Source organism: Xenopus tropicalis, chromosome 2 (genome assembly GCF_000004195.4).
Source record: "Xenopus tropicalis strain Nigerian chromosome 2, UCB_Xtro_10.0, whole genome shotgun sequence".
Lineage (NCBI taxonomy): Eukaryota > Metazoa > Chordata > Amphibia > Anura > Pipidae > Xenopus > Xenopus tropicalis.
In genome coordinates this window covers 110,389,552-110,408,743 of record NC_030678.2, presented here as the reverse complement: position 1 = coordinate 110,408,743, position 19,192 = coordinate 110,389,552, and the positions used below count along the sequence as shown (strand labels likewise).

The following is a 19,192-nucleotide window of genomic DNA, read 5'->3' as shown; positions in this document are numbered from 1 at the left end:
TTTCGGCTGAAACACTAGCCTTTCTCAAAGTTACACAATCAAGTGAGGGAAAACCATAAATACCGTGTATGCCGGGAAATACAACAAGTGATGTGAAAAAGTGATGTGCTACTTGCAGGAGTACACCCCCATGTTGTTTAACCAATGCGTCCTAGAGGGTGGTATTCAACTGGATAAATTAATAGCTAGGTGGTCAAAGAATAAATGAAAAAATGTATATATAAACAGTGTTTACATAAAAGGATGGTATTGCAATAAGTAGGTGGGAGCTGATGTGGTCCTCCCACCAACAGCTCCTATTCCCGTGTGACAGGAAAATCGAACGTGCCCGATCAAAACTTGGCCAATTTTTGGCCAGATATCAGTCAGGTAGGCCCATTGGGGGACCCCATACTTGGGCAGATAAGCTGCTGAATTGGTCTGAAGGACTCAAATTGACAGCTTAAATCTGCCTGTGCATGGTCACCCTAATGCAATCACCATGTTCCATTGTGAAGTGATGAATTGTGGCATGTGATCTGTCTTTGCTCTTTTATATTGGTTGGTGTACAAACTGTCTACAAAGAAGATGGCTTCACATCCCAGAATCCATCACTTCACAGTTGAACAAGGTTACGGAAGGGTTGCAATACACTGAGCCTACATAATCTAATTTTAATATTTTAAGTAAACATATATTTACCTAAAAGTGACTTGGCAGGGTCCAAAATCTTAAAATGATTTCTGTTGGATTTTCAGGAAGTTTAACTTGAGTATTTGCATCTAAACAACTACATTTGTTAATGGCATCTTTATAGTATAGTGGATAGTATAAGCAAACTAAAATGAGTACTCTGCTATATGAGCTCTTTTTTGGGATCCCATCAAAAATACATATTTCAAGCTATAAACCTTTTTCTTTATTTTACTGACCCTATGATGTTTTGATCACTGAAGATGTTGCCCAGTTTACTTTGTGTTACGTAACTAAACAGTGTTGGACTGGCCTGGCGGAACACTGGAAAAAAAATCCTTTGTGGGCCCCACTGACCAAGTCATGCTCCCGTGGCCGCCATCATGTTTTTCTGGGTATTAGGGGTCCGGCCATGCTGCACATAGCATATGCTTGCCCATAATGAATAGTGGACTTTGTATTCTGTTTACACAAGGATGCGTATGCACAAAGGGCAGTGTGCTAGGAAGGGATCACTGACCTAATTTTTACCTAATCAAGAGACTGCCATACAAAGAAGGACATTTTTGGGCACTATTTCAGAAATATAAAAATGTTCCCGTTATGTTAAGATTCTGATAATCCCTGAATCTGTGGAATTTGCATTACTTTGCAGCTTTGTAAATATTTATCAGATGAGTTTATGACAGCAATTGGTAATTATTTTTCCTAATTAGGATCACCATATCTTATTTGCCACCAGTATGGATTATGATAGATTTGTTGCCATCGAGTACAATGCATTGTTTTATTATTGCAGAAAAAGGGGAAATTGAATTACAGTGAAACCTCAATTTTAAATACCCTGATTTTCCCTCATTTTGCACTTTTTTGTGTGTGATCCTGCCAAAATATAATGTAAATTAAATTTTACTGATTTTACATTTTCTTGGATTTTACACCATATTTTTCTGATCCCCTGAGAAACGAAAGATTGGGGTTCTACTGTATTTGCCTTAAATGTGTTTTAGGTGATGGCCTTTCTCGATATGAGGCTTGTGGGTAAGAGAGCTCATTCTTGTATCTGTTGTTATTGGGGTAAGCATTTTAACCCCTGGAAAAACAGAAAGACTGACAATTTACAAATAGTAAACCACTAAATGTGATAGACAGGGGAACCCATAACCTACTTATTAGTGATGTGTGGTTGACCCAAAATACACTGGTTTATTAACGGGTCAGATGAGTTCAGGTTGAAATTTGCACAATCATTGCAGGTTTGGATCAGACAGGGGTAGTACACTCCTCCTCTTTTGCTTAGTGAGTTGTGATTTATGATAGGGTGCAGATAGATAGTGTTGGCCAGGCAGGCTCTCTTTATATCACAGTGCCTCTTCTCTTATTCTTAATGCACATTAATAAAGTTACGACATGATAAAAACAACAGTTACATAAACTGGCTGTATGTAGATGCATAGCACTACATACTTCAGATCCCAGGGATTCTTCCTAAAGTGAGGATTATTACTTGTAAGCCCTGACCACCCATGTGTCTGTTCACTAGCTCTATCTATTGGCCAGGTGTTCATTAACTAATGTGAACATGGCCTAATTAAAGGTCCTTCTCCATCACTAAGGCACTTCTTATGTCACTGTGCATACACACATCTAGCCTAGCCAGGGAAACGGGGAGAATGGCATCTAGTGTTAGGAATCTGGGGAGTTGACAGGTATGAACTAAATTATTATAACGCAAAATTCTGCTTAATATTAATATAATAACTTTTGACACTGGAACCTGCTGCAGATTAAGCAAGGGAAAGTTCACTTCTTAGGAGTTCTTAATAAACAAGTATTCTTCATTTTACCCACTTTTACTGATTGATTCGTCTGACATTTTTATCCTTTTGATATTGTTACTTAATAGCCTAAATGCAGGGATTTTTTTTATTTATCCTACATTTATAGGGTTCTCTCAGTAGTACCTACTTGAAATCCATACAATTCATTATGGCACAATGGCAAGTCCACTTTTTTAGCAGTGCTCAAAATGCCTAGTCTTTGCTGTATTTCTGTAGCTCCATGCTTAAAGCAGTAGCTTGCCTTTAAGTTAACTTTTAGTATGATGCAGACTAGGGATGCACCGAATCTGCTGTTTTTGGATTCAACCAAATCCTTCATAAAAGATTTGGCCGAATACGGAACGGAATCTGAATTTGCATATGCAAATTAGGACACAGAAGGGTTAAAGAGAGCCTGAAAATTTTTCAACTTCTGTGTTTGTGACAAAAAGTCACGTGATTTTAAGGATTCGGATTCGGTTCAGCCAGGAGTGTGGATTCGGCTGAATCAGAATCCTGCTAAAAAAGGCCAAATATTAGCCAAATCCCAAACCGAATCCTGGATTTGGTGCATTCCTAATGTAGGCATTGATATTCTAAGAATTTGCAATTTGTTTTTAATGTTTTTTGTTTTTTTTGTGGTTTTTAATTATTCACCATTTTCTTTTGCAGCTCCTTAGTTTGGAATTTCAGCAGCTTGCTAGGTTCCAGTTTACTGTAGCAGTCAGGTAGTGGTTTAAATCAGAGACTGGAAGAATAATTGCTAAACCTAGGACATTCTATAACATACTAAAAGCTTACTTAAGTGTAAACTACTTTAAATTGCCGTAGGTCAGGTCATTTGGAAATCTAGCCAAGTGATGGCAAATGTACATTGGTCTGTGAGTTTTTATAATAATATATTCTGAAAAGTGCATATGCCTAATTATCTCAGGAAATTGCAGATAGTGAAAATGAATGTGGATTGTCAGAATTACAAACTATGCTGTAGCAAGTTATGATACTTAAACGGTACTCTTGATTGCATGCAAGACTTGGTGCTTTGCAGATTATTTGAAATATTTTGAAATCTTTATGTTCAAAGTTCACATTAAAATGTCCTTGGTGATGTTCTGTATGGCATTCTCTGCTGTCGGCCTTTATTCTTTTTAAAGGGGGCTTCCATAAAAATGACCTAGTGCACTCCCTACGGTCCAACACACAAACCTCATGAATAGGTACAGGAATAAATGAAACTCACCTGTCACTCCACACACGTGGCAGAAAAGATGCTTTGTGTTGGCATTTTGTGGCTGAAATCTGCCACATGGGTGCAATGAGACATGGATCTTGATCATTGCTGTCAATACACTTGTGGGATGGATCACCAATAATAAAGTAAAAAGCAGCTGTAAATACTTTCTTTACCTTTAAAGGTCAACTAAACTTTCACAAAGGATTAGTCAAGATTTACATTATGAATAGTTATTTTATATTTAGTATCAACACGTGTGAATCTTTACTGTGATGTGACACATGATGTGTATCTATTGTTTGCTCTTAGTTTTCCTTTATAAGAAAGTAAAAAGCACCATCCAGTTCACCAATAAATACATTTTGTTCCATTAGTACAACTACTCCTAGAAGTAAAAGGGGATCATACCCACTTGAGACCAGATATATAGCTACAGTACTTCCCACAATAAAAAGAATGCTTTATAGATATGCCGTATCAGGTTCTTACTAAAATGTTGACAGATTAAAAAGTAGAGAAAGTACAAATGCTTGCCTGCTCGCTTGCATTTTTGTGATATATATGATATAGTCATATGCCAGTGTAATGATAATCCTGCACACAATGATTTACTTTGTTTAATTTTAAATTGTTTGCCTTTATATTTAATTTAAATACATATAAAATGTAAGTCAATCACAGCCCTGCACTCACACAAGCAAAGATAGACTTCAGTTCCCTATCAGGTCAGCCTAGCTGCTGATTGGTTCCTATCCTACAGTGCAGTGTACTGAGAGTCGGCGGCTCCCCTGCACATCCAGAGAAATCAGCCAGCAGGAATGGAACAGGTGGGTAAGACTAGTGGGGTTTTGGTGGAATTTCTCAATAAAACTGAAACACAACTTTTTTTTAAGCACAATCCTTATATATCTAGAGGAGTATTCACTGGTGCATTCTTAATTTTTATAGGATATGACTCCTTTAAAGCAACATTTGCAAAGAAACTTTTCTCCAGATCTCAAATGAACAGCAGGAAGAACTCTGTCTATGAACAGAAAGTAATAATTTTATTGGAATACTGAGATAAATCTTGAACACTAAAAAATATGAATGTTTACAATGCAGAAGTGGAACCCATCATACATATTATTTGTGATGTTGGGTTATGACTAATAAACCTTGTTCTCCTAATCTTCAATTTTTTGATGAAAGACAACACATCAGAAGCTATTGCTCAGCCTTTTTCTGCCAGTTTCGGCTGGTCAGCAGTGCTGTTTAAAGCAGAAAAAGAGGTTAGATTGCCTTTGTCTAGCTGGCAGTTTCTAGCTGCTGGATTAGGAAGAAAATGCTTATATCACACAAACTCAAAATAATACAACTTCTGCTGGGATTCGCTTCCTCTTGTTCCCCTTGCTAGCAGAATGGTTTGCCAGTGAAGTAAAGGTGGCCATACATGGGTAGATTTCAGCTGCCGATTTGGGTCATTAAGACCATCTCTGCAGCGTATCTGCCGATGTATGGGGCCCTCCAGCAGACCTCCCCATTGGCCAGATGTTGATCGGACAGGCTTGATTTTTTGTTTGATCGGGGACCACATCAGCTCATTGATGCAGTCCTTGCTCCAACATTTTCCTATCACCTTCATTGCAATGCAATCATTTGGCCCTAGGGCCCACGATCATATTAACATGATATTGCCCTGAGGTGGGCATATTGGGGGGGGGTGAAGATTTGCTCCTATGGCTACTTTAAGGGGCACATTTACTAACCCACGAACGGGTCGAAATGAGTCCGATTGCGTTTTTTTCGTAAAGATCGGTATTTTGCGATTTTTTCGTATTTTTTGCGATTTTTTTCGGCGTCTTTACGAATTTTTCGTTACCAATATGATTTTTGCGTAAAAACGCGAGTTTTTCGTAGCCATTACGAAAGTTGCGTAAAATCTTGCGATTTTTCGTAGCGTTAAAACTTGTGCAAAAAGTTGCGCTTTTTTCGTAGCGTTAAAACTTACGCGAAACTTCGCACCTTTTAAGTTTTAACGCTACGAAAAAGGCGCAACTTTTCGCGTAAGTTTTAACGCTACGGAAAGATCGCAAGATTTTACGCAACTTTCGTAAAGGCTACGAAAAACTCGCGTTTTTACTCAAAAATCGTATTGGTAACGAAAAATTCGTAAAGACGCCGAAAAAATCGCAAAACATACAAAAAAGTCGCAAAATGTTCGTTTTCAAGTCGGAACTTTTCCAATTCGGGTCGGATTCGTGGGTTAGTAAATCAGCCCCTAAGTCTTTCTCTTTCACAGACATAAATTTTGAACCTTCGGCAATATAGATGTTCAACTACAACATTTTTAATATCCTCTCAAGATTAACAAGCTAATTGGAAAAATTTGTAAAATGGCAAAACTTTGCAAAAAGCATTGAAGTCAGTGACTTTTTCCATACATTGAAACCTTCCCCTTGTGCCTTAACTTCTCTTTTTTTCCCTTCTGGTGCAGTCCTTCTCTTCACCCATGGTAAAGTGAACTTTTATATTGCTGCCATGTTGTGCTGGATTGTGCTCTATATCATTACCTAGTATCCTAGTGAGGCACAGCATAGGGCTAATTTGTTGTCACAGAAATGGACACAGTCATTGCATATAATGATACCGTTCATTAAAGCCCCTTGCACTTCCCTAGTTGTGTTCGGCACTAGTGCATCTATCCCACCTCCAGTTTAAATTTTGGAGCTACTGCCAGTTTTAGGTTAGAGGTGATTCCAGGGTTCTCTCTGTCTACTGCATAATTAGATGGTGCAGACTTGTGGCTAAAGAATCATGTGGAGATGTCCCTTTTACACCAAGCACTGAAAATGATGTAATTTTCACAACAATTTCATCAAGTTCAATTAAACAGAAGTAAGTAGGGAGGGTCCTAGAAGGTAAGTAGAGGCAAAGCAAGGCTGAAAAATATGAGCTGTGAGATGTGGAACAGCAATATAAATCATTAGAATCAAATGACAGCTTATTTCTTCAGGCCTTAGCTGCCCTTTAAAAAGCACAAGCATGATGCAGTTAAGCCTACACTGCTAATAAGTGCTTAAAATAGTTTGTCACAAGCAATGTATTAGCAAAATACACTGCTGTTATTGAAGGAAGCAGCAGTATTATTGCATTCCTGCGCCTCAGTATCATTAAAATGTTTCATTAGACATTTATGATTTATCACAATTTTATAGCGTAAATGACTGAAATGAAACTGGTTTTAACTGCACTCAACAATAATGTATGCAGAATAATGTAATGGCTTTCTCTTTTAACAAGGGATTGTCCATAATCTTTGGCTGCCTGACCCAAATTCAAATCCAAACCCCAAGGTTAGTGGCAAGCAGTGTATTTATGCTGGCTGAGAAAAGGCAGTCTGCAGACTTTTGTGCTTTTGCATTAAAATCTACCCCATGTGCACTGAAAAGATCAGTGTTAAAAACAAAAAGGAAAAGAGAAGTCAAGCAGGAAGCCATATGACAAGGGTGAGACCTGGATGAACTCCCATTTTTATGGCTTTTCTTATGAAGGTCTCTTCTTTAACATAGTTGTTAAGGGTATTATTTGTGCCCTGATCATTAATTCCAGTGCACACATATATTAAGGTGATATTTTTCTGTAGTAGAAAAAGAGACAGCTTCATACTAAGAAGAACATCACAGAATAAAAGTAGTTAATAGTGTCATGGGAAAACATGTGTGCCGTACTCTGCCTGGCCTAGGCTGCCTGTGTGTGCCATACTCTGCCTGCCCTAGGCTGCTTGTGTGTGCCATACTCTGCCTGCCCTAGGCTGCTTGTGTGTGTCATACTCTGCCTGACCTATGCTGCCTGTGTGTGCCATACTCTGCCTGACCTATGCTGCCTGTGTGTGCCATACTCTCTGCCCTATGCTGCTTGTGTGTGCCATACTCTCTGCCCTATGCTGCCTGTGGGAGGTGAACCTGGCAGAGGTTTGTTCTGGGAGTTTGTTAGCATTTGAAAGTAGTCATTATATGGTGCCTAAGGCGTGTAATTATATGCTGGGGTTTCTGTGCTATCCACAGAGAACGAGGAGGCATATGGATTTAAGGGTGTGTCTTAAAGGAACTGTAACACAATTTTTTAACATTCAAAATATCCATTCTATACACTTTGATTATCAAATATATCATACAGAAATTTCAATAGCAGCAGTGGTTTTTTTTAGAAATCTTACTTTAGCATTGATTTATAGAGAACAGGCTGCCATTTACTCCCAACTCTCGCACCACGCTTCCGTTCAACTCCCCCCTCCACCCCCCCTCTCCTAATGCAGGCACACGCAGCGCTACTTCAAACAGCGATACAGACTTAGCTGGACAGAAGGAACGGTATGTCTGTGATCCCTCTCCTCTCCCTCTCCCTCTCCATGCCCCAACTGCTAACAGCCCATAAATCACTCACAACAGACTCTGAAGAATGCGGCATTTAACTTCCGGATTAAACCGGAAGTCGCCATATCGCCTTTCAAGCTCTGCACAGTAAAGCACTGGTAATGTGATTTATTTTAAAACCCTGTAGAATATTGCATTTTTTTAAACGCTACATATCTTAATAAAATATTTAGAATGGATATGTTGAAAGTTATTTTTTTGTGTTACTGTTCCTTTAATATGACATAAAATAAGTATTTCAAATATGAATGATGGGTGATATCCTTACAGTGAGCACCAACCATTTGGATTTTTGCTGCGCCGTCATCATTAATGTGGGTATGGTCTTAAAAGCTCTTGTGATAACATGGGTTTGGTTTGAAGTGGGTATGGTTTAAAAAAGGGGGAGTGGTCAAAACAGGCTTCCATTATCGGCCCTCCACCATGTAGGCCAGAAAAATTCCAACCCTCGGTACCACAGGAGTTGGACAGCACTGGTTTAAAAGACTTTGCAGTCTTTTCTGGGAACTTCTAGTGTTCTGGAAGGAACAGGCAGACCAGGTGATCCATTCCAGTTGTCCAGCTCACCTATTGGTGCTCACTTTCCACAGGAAGGCTGTACTGTGGATTTATCTTATGGAAAATGTGTGGAAGGTCTCTCAGAGCAGGGCACAGAGCAGGAAGCATACCTGTCTGTTTTTTACAACTCCCAGAGGACTGACTGCCACTGCAAGGAGCAGAGGGAGCCTTTCACAAAGAGAGTGTGGGGAAACTGAGAGGAAAGCCAGGAGGCTGGGAAATGCAACCCCCCCCCAAAGAAGGATTGTAAATGTGTGTGTTTTCTTACTGGTAGTCCACAAGGGGCCCAGTTTAGTGAGGGAGCTCATCAAAAATAAGATGGCATCCCCCAGAGGGCATGAGTTATTTTTTATGTTTTGTGTGCTGATTTGGTCACAACTGTGTTACTAAACTGCCTTAAAGTGAAGAAAGTGTCTGTTGTGGATCCCCCAAGGTTACATATATGGGTTTCATGCTTCTTTTTAAATATATGCACAACATTTTAATGTGGCTAGTAAACAGTGAACTGAAAATGCTGAAGTCTACTTGTCTAATCTCTCTCTTCCTTTAGGAACTGGGAATACAGTTGTGATTATGGTGAGCTATCCAAAAGGAATGGAAATCCTGGAACCCATGAGAAGAGATATACCAGTGAAAATGGTTATTACAATGGGTACCCGTCATGTCCAGGAATTCATCAGTGGGCAGTCAGTGGTATTTGTTGCCATTGCATTTATCACTATGATGATAATCTCCTTGGCCTGGCTTATATTCTACTACATTCAGCGGTTCCTGTACACTGGTGCACAGTGTGGCAATCAGGTAACTGTAAAATACTGTGTGGTATGTTTCAGTTATGTATGGAAGACATTGAATATCAAAATGTAATATTTAGGCAAGCACTATTTACATTTTGTATCTATTTTTTATTTTTCTTTCTTCTTATATATAAACATTGTCCTGCTAATTCCATAAGCATTAGCACTTTAACTGCTGTTCATAAACAACACCCCCCTTCTACCAGCTAGACCACTTCATTATGCAGAGGCTTCTTATGTAGTCTTGATCTGTTTTCATTGTAAGGAAAGTGTGTGTGTGTATGTATATATAACATTTTTTTAGATTAAACATATGTTTAGAACATCAGAACAAGCCCTATTCATTGAACCAGTTGTGAAAAAGGAGAGGTATACTTTATATTCTTTTATGGTGAACAACATTTGCAAGATAATAATTGTTCTTCTTTTAGATAATGCCCTCTGAAAATTGTTAATCGTTTGTTTTCCTTTTCCCTCTTTGTTAAAGAGCAACAGAAAAGAGACCAAAAAAGCCATCAGTCAATTGCAGCTACACAGGGTAAAGAAAGGAGAAAAGGTAATACAATTATATGCATTGCTTGTTCATCCTTGTTTTAAATTTGTTTCGAAATGTACTCTCCAATATCATTGGTACCCTCTGCAGCTGAGGCCCTTAAAGTTCAACCAGAGCCACTATGATGATAACATTTAAGGTTTTAAAAAACTGTATGTGAATTGCCCACACTATTGCCTTTATTTCTTTTTAATCAATCAAATAAACTGGATTCTTGATTTATAGACATGTTTATTTTGTTCCAGCACCAAAAAGAACTTAAATCTGACAGCATTAATCATAAAACAGCTGCTTAAGGTGACCATACACAGGCTGATCTCCTGCGCTCTTTAATCAATTGGCCCATGGGCAGAATAGATGGAGAGTGTGTGTGTTTGTATGGCCAGCTTTAGATTCATGTTTTAGTAAGTAGAAGCCTTGCTTCAGCAGGGAATAAATAAAAAGCTTGCAAGGCTCATTCAGCCATATTAAAAAGTGTCCTTTGAACATCTCAAAACTACTCATTCCCCATGTTGTATGCAATGTGCATCGATTTTCTCCTTTCTTCATCTGCCATGAGACTGCTATACAACATCTTCTCAATAGTAGTAAAATGCATTAACAAGTCACTTAAAAATCAAAACCAGAAAATTATCCCCAAAGCATACACCAAAAAAGCATGACATGGGTTAAATGTGCCCAGCAATATGTTTTTGGGGCACAGTCATAAACCTCTTAAGTGATTTATGTGCACTCCTAATAAGGGCTGTGACACACGGGGAGATTTGTCACCGTGCAACAAATCTTCCTTGTCGGGGGCGACTAAGCTCCCCGCAATGCCATCCCACCAGCTAGAATGTAAATTGAGCATGGCGCTGCGATTTTCCGAAGTCGCCTTGAGAGGAAATCGGCCCATCCCACTGGCGATTCACATTTTAGCCGGTGGTATGGCATTTCGCACTGCGACTAATCTCCCCGTGTGTCACAGCCCTTAGAGAAACAAACCACTGAGCAGATAGGGTTCATTTTTAAACTGGTAGGCAGAAAATTGCTCACCTTAGATAGCCAGTTTCTATATACTTGTATTTAGCCTTTTGGACTTTAGAAGCTGTACCCTTCACCTTATGATTATGCATTGCAGACAGGTGCAGTGAACCATTTACTAGTAGGCATATTAGGCTTGCACATTCTGAATCGTGTACACGTTAAGGGGCTGCTCATCCCATCCTTTCTGTGTGTAGCTGTGCCAAACCTCAGGGCACCACAACATGCATTATGGGCGGGTAATTTGGCATGTTTTCTACACAAGTATGTACTACCTAATGATAACAGTACCAAAGCCAGGCAAGTTGTATGAGTTGGTTCTGACTCATTCTGACTTCAACAGAACACCTTATTTAACCCTGTAAGTACCAGTAAATCTGCAGTGGATATAGATAAAGAAATTTCAGGTGGCACTCTGCTTTTTTTTAATGTCAGGTCAGCTGTTCTGCTGACATTGAGAGCTAACTGATGTAGTACCAGAGAGAAAGGCACCCATATGTATTGTTCTTAGTTTCCTAGTTATTCCTAGACCTCTATCAAGACCACTTTCAAGTACTCATTGTTGAATCCATATGCTCAATGTTTCACTGTATACATGAGCCCCAGGGGAACTGGTTTTGGCTGCTGTCTGTCCCGACAGGAAATCTATTATGCCGGTATCTCCTATTGGTACCCAATTAACTAATAAGCAAATACTCGTTATTTGGATATTTACATGTGACTAACCATTTGTTCTTGGGCTGTCTGGTCAAATAACTTGAACATGGGCTTTTGCATTTAAACACCTTAACAGAATCAAAATAAAAACCTTGGCAAAAAAGTACCTTCTGAACAAGCACTCAGCACAATATATTGATCACTATTAAAGGAAAACTAAAAATCCCCCAAAAAAGATACACGACTTAGATGAAACTGTTTATGGCTAGAAATCTATTTTATATACTGAGTTTTGTGAAACAGTAAGAAAAAAGATGGGATGCTACTGGGGGCACCATCAGTGGCACAGGTCATACTATTTAGAGGTCAGTGGGTGATGTTTTGGGCTACTAATACTATTCTGTGCCATGCTTATACATTTATGTAAAGTGCTAATATCATCATGACATAATAGTCCAGTTGCACACCTTTTTAAATCACACATATCCATAGAAAGTTACTAACATTTCCCATTCTTCTACTTAGTTCCTGATCCATGACTCTCCATGGGCTTATTGGTCAAATAATCTAAGCTAGGGCCTTTAGAAACACCTTAACAAAGCAAGCTAAATATCTCTCAAAAGAACTCATGCCAATATACATAGGTATAACACATAATATAAAACTAGCAATGAACAATTTAACTGTACATTTTGCTTTATGGCGTGAGAATAAGCATTTTGGAGAAATGAGATTTGTGCAGCCTCTTTCACCTTGGGACTGATCAAAATCCAGCCGAATTGATTCTGAACTTGTCTGCTGAAGAGAATTGCCAGCTAAATGGCACAGGATGTGACTCACCCCATCAGTAATGCTTAAATTCTAGTGATGACGACGATGTTCCATATATTGACATGGTGTTTCTTCCTTTGTCCAAGGGTATTGACATTGATGCTGAGAACTGTGCGGTGTGCATTGAAAATTACAAAACCAAAGACCTTGTTCGCATTCTGCCATGCAAGTAGGTAGCCTCATATTTACAGTCTGTGCTCACTCTACACATTGCTTCAGACTAGCATAAATACTCCTTTAGCAAATTAGATCACTCAGATTTATACTTATTTGTGCTTGAATGAATGATGGAACAGCCCAGGATATGATTGCAAAAGCTTACATAGGCGAAGACACATAAGGTTATTAGTCATCTGACCAATCGCTTGTTGTTTGCGGTATGCTTATTAGTCGCCGACAATGTGACAATCACCATATGTGTCTTTGCCTAAATGCTTCAAATAAAAGCAGATACTGCAAAGCATGATTAAGGAAAGTTAAATGTAACCTGCTGACCCTAAACAGTTGTTATATTCTTTTGGGCTAAATGTGGGAATTTGGGAATGCTTTTGGCTCATTCTTTTAGGGAGATATGCTCTAATTTTTGAGCATATCTGCAGTCAGTCTAGTCAGATGATACTTGTGCACCTCAAATAGTGTCATTGATTCCCAGATTTATTAATATTAGAACTGTTAACCCCCGAGATATGCACTTTTCAGCCCTACAACGTGAGGCTACCACCACCATACTTCACTGTAGGTATAGTTCAAATTTTGCTACTTATCTATCTATAACAACCAATCAGCTTTAAAAAATACTGGCCACCTGTTAAAAATAAAACATTGCTTGCTGTGGGTTACTGTACCTGGGCAAATTTTGTGCCTTTATTATAAATAAAGCATAGTGTTTAAAAGGAAAAGAAAATCACAAATAACACAAGTTTCAGCTTTTTTCATTCAGTATAAGCAGGGAATTGATCAAGGGTTTGAATGCTTTTTTTAAAGCACTGAATATAGACACAGTGCTAACTTCATTTTATTTCTTCTTTCTCTTCCTAGGCATATTTTCCATAGGCTTTGTATAGATCCATGGCTCATTGAACACAGAACATGTCCTATGTGTAAACTAGATGTCATCAAAGCTCTTGGGTTTTGGGTAAGGGAATGCTATGATAGAACTATTACCAACAATGCTGACACATATGGAGGGAGCTCAATAATTTGGAAGAAATAACTATGGCACAACTGATTAGATGATGTGAACAAGGAATCATTCAGTTATTTACCCTATGTAATGTGTACATTTTATATATGCACAATGGAGGACTCAAGTGCACTGCCCTGAGCCTACAGCATAGGGAGGCGGAAAAACTGTGACAAATACATTATGTATTTCATGCTGTAACTAGCCTTAGTCATAGGTTTAGGAGTTACAACAGAAAATGCATAATGCTGAGTTCATGCTTCTGTTACAATAAAAAGATTCTTTGGTTTTGCAAGCCTAGACGGGAGTGTTTTCCTTTGAATGCCTTCCAACCAGTGCGTCATAACTCCCCACTGTAATGGGAAGTAGTTTGCATTGATAATATACGTGTAGGTCCCTCCTTCACTTCATCATTTCATTTGAGTCATTCATCGAGTCATTTGTGAGAAGCATATCTTGGTATAGTGTTACCCTCATTGTAGTGACCTACAGAAAGTGTGATAAAATGGGAAAAAATGCATGGAGAAGCAGCATCTTCTATAGTTAAGTAAGGAGTTCCTATAACTAGAAAATGATTTGTATTACCCCTATACTAAGGGGTGATATTCTTGTATATATTAAATGTGCTTTTAGATTTCATTTATTTCATGAGACGAACCTGCTAGATTTTCCATATGATACAGAACATGTCAGAACTTAGCTGTTGGCATGTTATGGATACACCATATGAGTTGTCACTTCCTAAATCTCAAATTTATCTTTAAAGGTGGAACCTGAAGAAACTGTGGATATCCACGTGCCGGTCTCCATTGCTGGCAGCAGCCTTTCCATTGGGACTGTGAGCATTACCCAAGAGGAGAGCAGGAGTGAAGGAAACAACCTGCCTTCCTCTTCAACAGGCAGCTCCCTACAACAAAGTAACAGTGTCAAGGAAGATGCTGGGGAAACAACAGCTTTGCTAGGTGAGTAGGTACATAGACCAAAGGTCTACAGGGTTATATACACCCTCAGTGCTAAAATATTGATCTAGGGGATTTAGTAAATTGTAAAATAAATAAACAAGCACAATCTTCTACATCACAATCACATTTTTAAATGACACTATACTATATATAAGTAATCGTTTGAGGGGGGGTTACATTTTTCTTTTGATTACCAAAAATTGGTTCTCAGTGTCTCTTTTTCCTGCAGATGACCCAGGCAATGACAATACAGCAGGAATGAACACACAGGACTCTCACTAGCTCCCTGTTTGGAGGACACACCCACTGACTATTGAAACTATTATGTTAAAGGTTTATTTAACCATTAGGTCTTAATTTAAAATTAATAAGAACCTAGTCTGTTACAGTTTACAAGAATGAGGCCCTTTTCTTGTGCAGATTTATGTTGACTGTTTTTCCATCGAAGGTCAAGATTCCACAAGGGTCTTATTTGGGGTCATGTGACGTTTCATGCCGAAAGGCCCAAACACAGGCGTAAATGGATCACAGTGAATCTTTTTACATTTTGTTCCCACTTCATCTCGGTAAAGCAGTCACTCTTTTGTTTTTCTTCCGTTATTCATTCTGAATTGGAACTTCTCTCACTTTACTCAGACCATATGAGAAGCAAGATTTGCGGGCACTTAGTAGAGAAGGGGCATGGAGAATGAAAAAGGGAGATGTCCGAGATATCATCGCTGGATTTTGCTTTACAGGGATGCAGTACATAATGTTTTCTATGACTGGAAATTGTCTCAGGTATCTGTATGGCAGCACTTGACATTCGCTTGTATCCAGCTCAGGAATCTGTATGACAGCAGTGATGAACAAGTTCAACCTTCGTAAATATGGCTCAGGAACCTGTACAAGAGCAGTAATGAACAAGTTCCTTTCTCTGGGATCTGGCTCAGGAATCCATGTAACAGCACATTCTATTTTCTAGGATAAAACTCAGCAGAAGTTGCACGATTTCACAGCTTTTAGGAAGATATGCATAAATAACTGCAATGGGTTCAATGTTTACTTCTTCATTTTACCAAAAGCTGCTGAATGTCTCCCCCCCCATTTACAGTAAAAGCACGTATCCAGACTGAGAGCAAAGATGTTAATACAAAGGATAAAGCACAAAGCTCAAGCAAATGTAATGGTTGCTTTGAGTATCCTTCTGTTTATCTGCGGTTATTTTTAATCTCATTGTTTGGCCTTGAATGGTCCTCTTCATACAGGAAAAGCTCATATTTATACTTCACATTACCACACTTTAGTTATACAAATAATATGCAACTGTGATGCCATATTGTATAACTTATAGTTGGATATTTGTTTTACTTTTAGCTTCACAACTACAAACAGGGAAGCCCCGGAATCCAGCATATGGCTGAACTAAATTCAGACCCGTAGAGTTACACTATTATTATTACAAAGGTGCATTTATAAAGGGGCAACATATTTGGCAGGACTTTACAATAAATCATGACTGTACGGCTCTGCACAACTGGGCATGGCAATCTTTCGTTTGCATACAATGCAATATTTTGCCTTCTCTCAAATGTGAATATCCAAATCTGGTGTGCATTCTGTTTGGCGTTTGAGCAGAGTCTTTTTGCGGAAGATTCAGATGAATGCAAAAATTATGGATTTGGTGCACCCCAAACTGATACAAGGTACTTCATGTAGCTGGAAGCAGGAACTGCTCTTGTGAAACCCATCAGGCCATATCTTGCCTTTCAGTTAAATGATTGGACTGCTGTTCTTAGAAGCCTCTCCATAGCTCAATCTATGTTTCCTTGGCAGTTGTACATGGATAATTTAAATTTTTTATTTCTACTTCCAAAGTGAAAAAGATATTTGGCCTTAAATTAACTCTTAGTATGCTGCTGGCAATAGCAATATGATTATGTTACAATTTGAAACAGCCAGAAGGTAAAAAAGAAATAAAGGATGGTAGGTAATTAGCAAAGGAAAAAAATACAGGTATGAGACCTGTTATCCAGAATGCTCAGGCCCTGGGGGTTTCTGGATAAGAGGTCCTTTCATATCAACATACCCTGAATCTAATAAAAAAATAATTTAGACATTAAATAAATCCAATAGGATTGTTTTGCCTCTGGTAGGGATTCATTATATTTTGGACGGGATCAAGTATAAAGTGCTGTTTTATTATTACAGAAAAGGAAATCAGTTTTAATTATTTCATTAAAATGGAGTCTATGGGAGATGGCCCGTAATGCAGGGCATTCTGGATAACTGATCCCATACCTGTATAGAGATAAATATTTATATGATTGCACTGGTACATAACGTAGCATCAATAAAATACAATGTAGCAAGAGAATCAAAAAAGTAAAATCATTCCGCTATTGTGTACAGCATATGAGTTGATTTGTAAGAGAGCATCCCTTTAACGTTAGTTTGTCTTTCACTGACAGATGGTTACATTCCAAAGCTTTATCTCCAAACTCAAGCAAGTTGCTTTTACATGACTTTACTATAAAACTATTATTTATGTATCAATAAAATTATCACTAATACAAGTGGGACCAATGATTCTGTTATATTATTACTGAGTTTATTTTACCCAAAACAAGAAACCCATGCATTAACAGGAGACCCCACAAATTGTCCAGGGATTCCCTTATCAGAATGGTCAGTTCCCATTCCAATCAGAACAACAATTGTTCTGTTCATTCACTTCCTGCAGTACAGATTTTTGCTTTTTGGTTTAAAAGTTACAGACTGGCAGTATGTTGGCCTTAAATGAGTTCACCTTTAAATTAACTTTTAGCTTGATGTAGAAATTAATATTCTGAAACAATTTCCATTTGGTTCTTATTTGTGCAGTTTTTGCGCTATTTAGCTTATTAAACAGCGTTCCAGTTCGGAATTTCAGCTGCTATCTGGTTGCTACGGTCCAAATTACCATTTATTTCAGTAAGAGGCTGGAATATGGATTGGGGAGAACCTGAAAAAAAGATGAGTAATAAAAAGTAGCAGTAACAATAAAATTGTAGCCTTACGGAGCATTTGTTTTTTTTAGATGTTGGGGTCAGATGTCATGTTATGGTTCTTACTTTTGTGCTTGATGATGTGAGGTTGTTTCAGAATGGCATTCATGCATGTACTGTGTGCAGTTCTTGGTCTGGAAATCCTTGTTGCCTTTAGATATGCTTCATAGGTCTTTTCCTTGTTCTTGTTGCATTAACTCGTTCCCTTCCCCCCACAACATCCTGTGCCCTATTGTAGCTTCCATCTACAGTTCTTAGAACAACCAAAAAGAAAATTCAGTTGGGCTGGCTAGGAGGTGTAGAATTCAGAAGTCTGTGACTTGGATGGAGTTAAAATGGAATACACATGTTTGATGCAGATCAGAGATGATAGCAAAACAAGGTTAGCAGAGATAGTGTATATAGTAACAGTACAGTGTAAATCTGAAATGCTGGAGAGTGAGAAAAAGATAAAGAAACATTACACTGAACAGGATTTGGAAATAGTCTCCTAACAAGCAGTTAGGATACCAGCCAGTCACCATCTGGTAGGTGGGCAGCCATGAGCTAGAGAGACTGGACAAGGAACTGCTGTTTGTGTGAAAAGTAGAGCTCTGATTGGCAGCCCACATTCTACTGTGCTTCTGGGTCCATAAGCCCATGAGGAACACAGGCAAGGCCAAGAGAGGCTTTTCTAGGGAGGTTGAGTTTCAGTTTATGGGGGCAACAATGATTCAAACTGCAGGATTAATCTACCACTTGACCCTTTTGCTGACATTCATATAACCAGATGGTCTCAAATTCAACCTAGCCACGTCTTCATAAGTATGGTAAAAGAAGCTTGTGGAGCAATAGCTTCCCCTAGTGGTCAAAGTGACTTCACCCTGTTTTACACCACCCACAGAAATCAGCACAGTGTAAAACAGCACTCATTTGGGTCCAAGCTTTGCCCCCTTCATAAGGAGCAGAAATCATTAATATATTAAAAGTCTTAAGTTTCCAATAGGTCTGGTAGCCTGTGGCATCCAATCAGCAGGTAGCAGTTACTGTTTAGCTGTAGAACAAACGTGTCTGTTACATAGAGAGAGAAGAGTTGGAATAGATCTACCTGCTGGCAAAGTTCTTGGTGGGGCATAGGAGATAGACTAATGTCATACCAAGTGGACAAAATTTTTAACTGAAAAATTAAAGTCAGTCAGTTTGTTGAGCAATAATAATTTTTCTTAACTATCATACCTGTATAGTAGGGCAACAGCTCACAGTGCCAAATGACAGCACCCTGTGCAGGCAGGACAGGCATGGAGCTTCATCCTAATTCTGTTTCAAGCAGTAAAGCAAATTTAATCAGCAATGTGATAGCATGCCATCAACTAAGTATCCAGTAAAGAAAAAGCTATGCACATAGCTGTAATAAATGCAGCGGTTTGCCTGCAAATAACATTGTTCTTTTTGAACAATGAACAAGAATACTTTCACAGTTC

At 38.6% G+C, this 19,192-nt stretch overlaps 1 protein-coding gene across 2 annotated transcripts in view; it reads left to right on the top strand.

Annotated features, from left to right (window-relative positions):
• Positions 1-17,743, top strand: part of rnf149 (ring finger protein 149) — a 28,274-nt gene extending 10,531 nt beyond the window's left edge. The window contains exons 3-8 of one of the 2 annotated variants that reach the window (XM_012957300.3): positions 9,251-9,501; positions 9,985-10,053; positions 12,648-12,730; positions 13,600-13,696; positions 14,511-14,706; positions 14,936-17,743. In XM_012957300.3, the coding sequence (XP_012812754.1) occupies positions 9,251-9,501; positions 9,985-10,053; positions 12,648-12,730; positions 13,600-13,696; positions 14,511-14,706; positions 14,936-14,988 (749 nt within the window). In that variant the 3' untranslated portion in view covers positions 14,989-17,743. The remainder of the gene's footprint in view (positions 1-9,250; positions 9,502-9,984; positions 10,054-12,647; positions 12,731-13,599; positions 13,697-14,510; positions 14,707-14,935) is intronic. The other variant, NM_001079226.1, reaches the window with a different exon arrangement.
• The last annotated feature ends 1,449 nt before the right edge of the window (positions 17,744-19,192 follow it).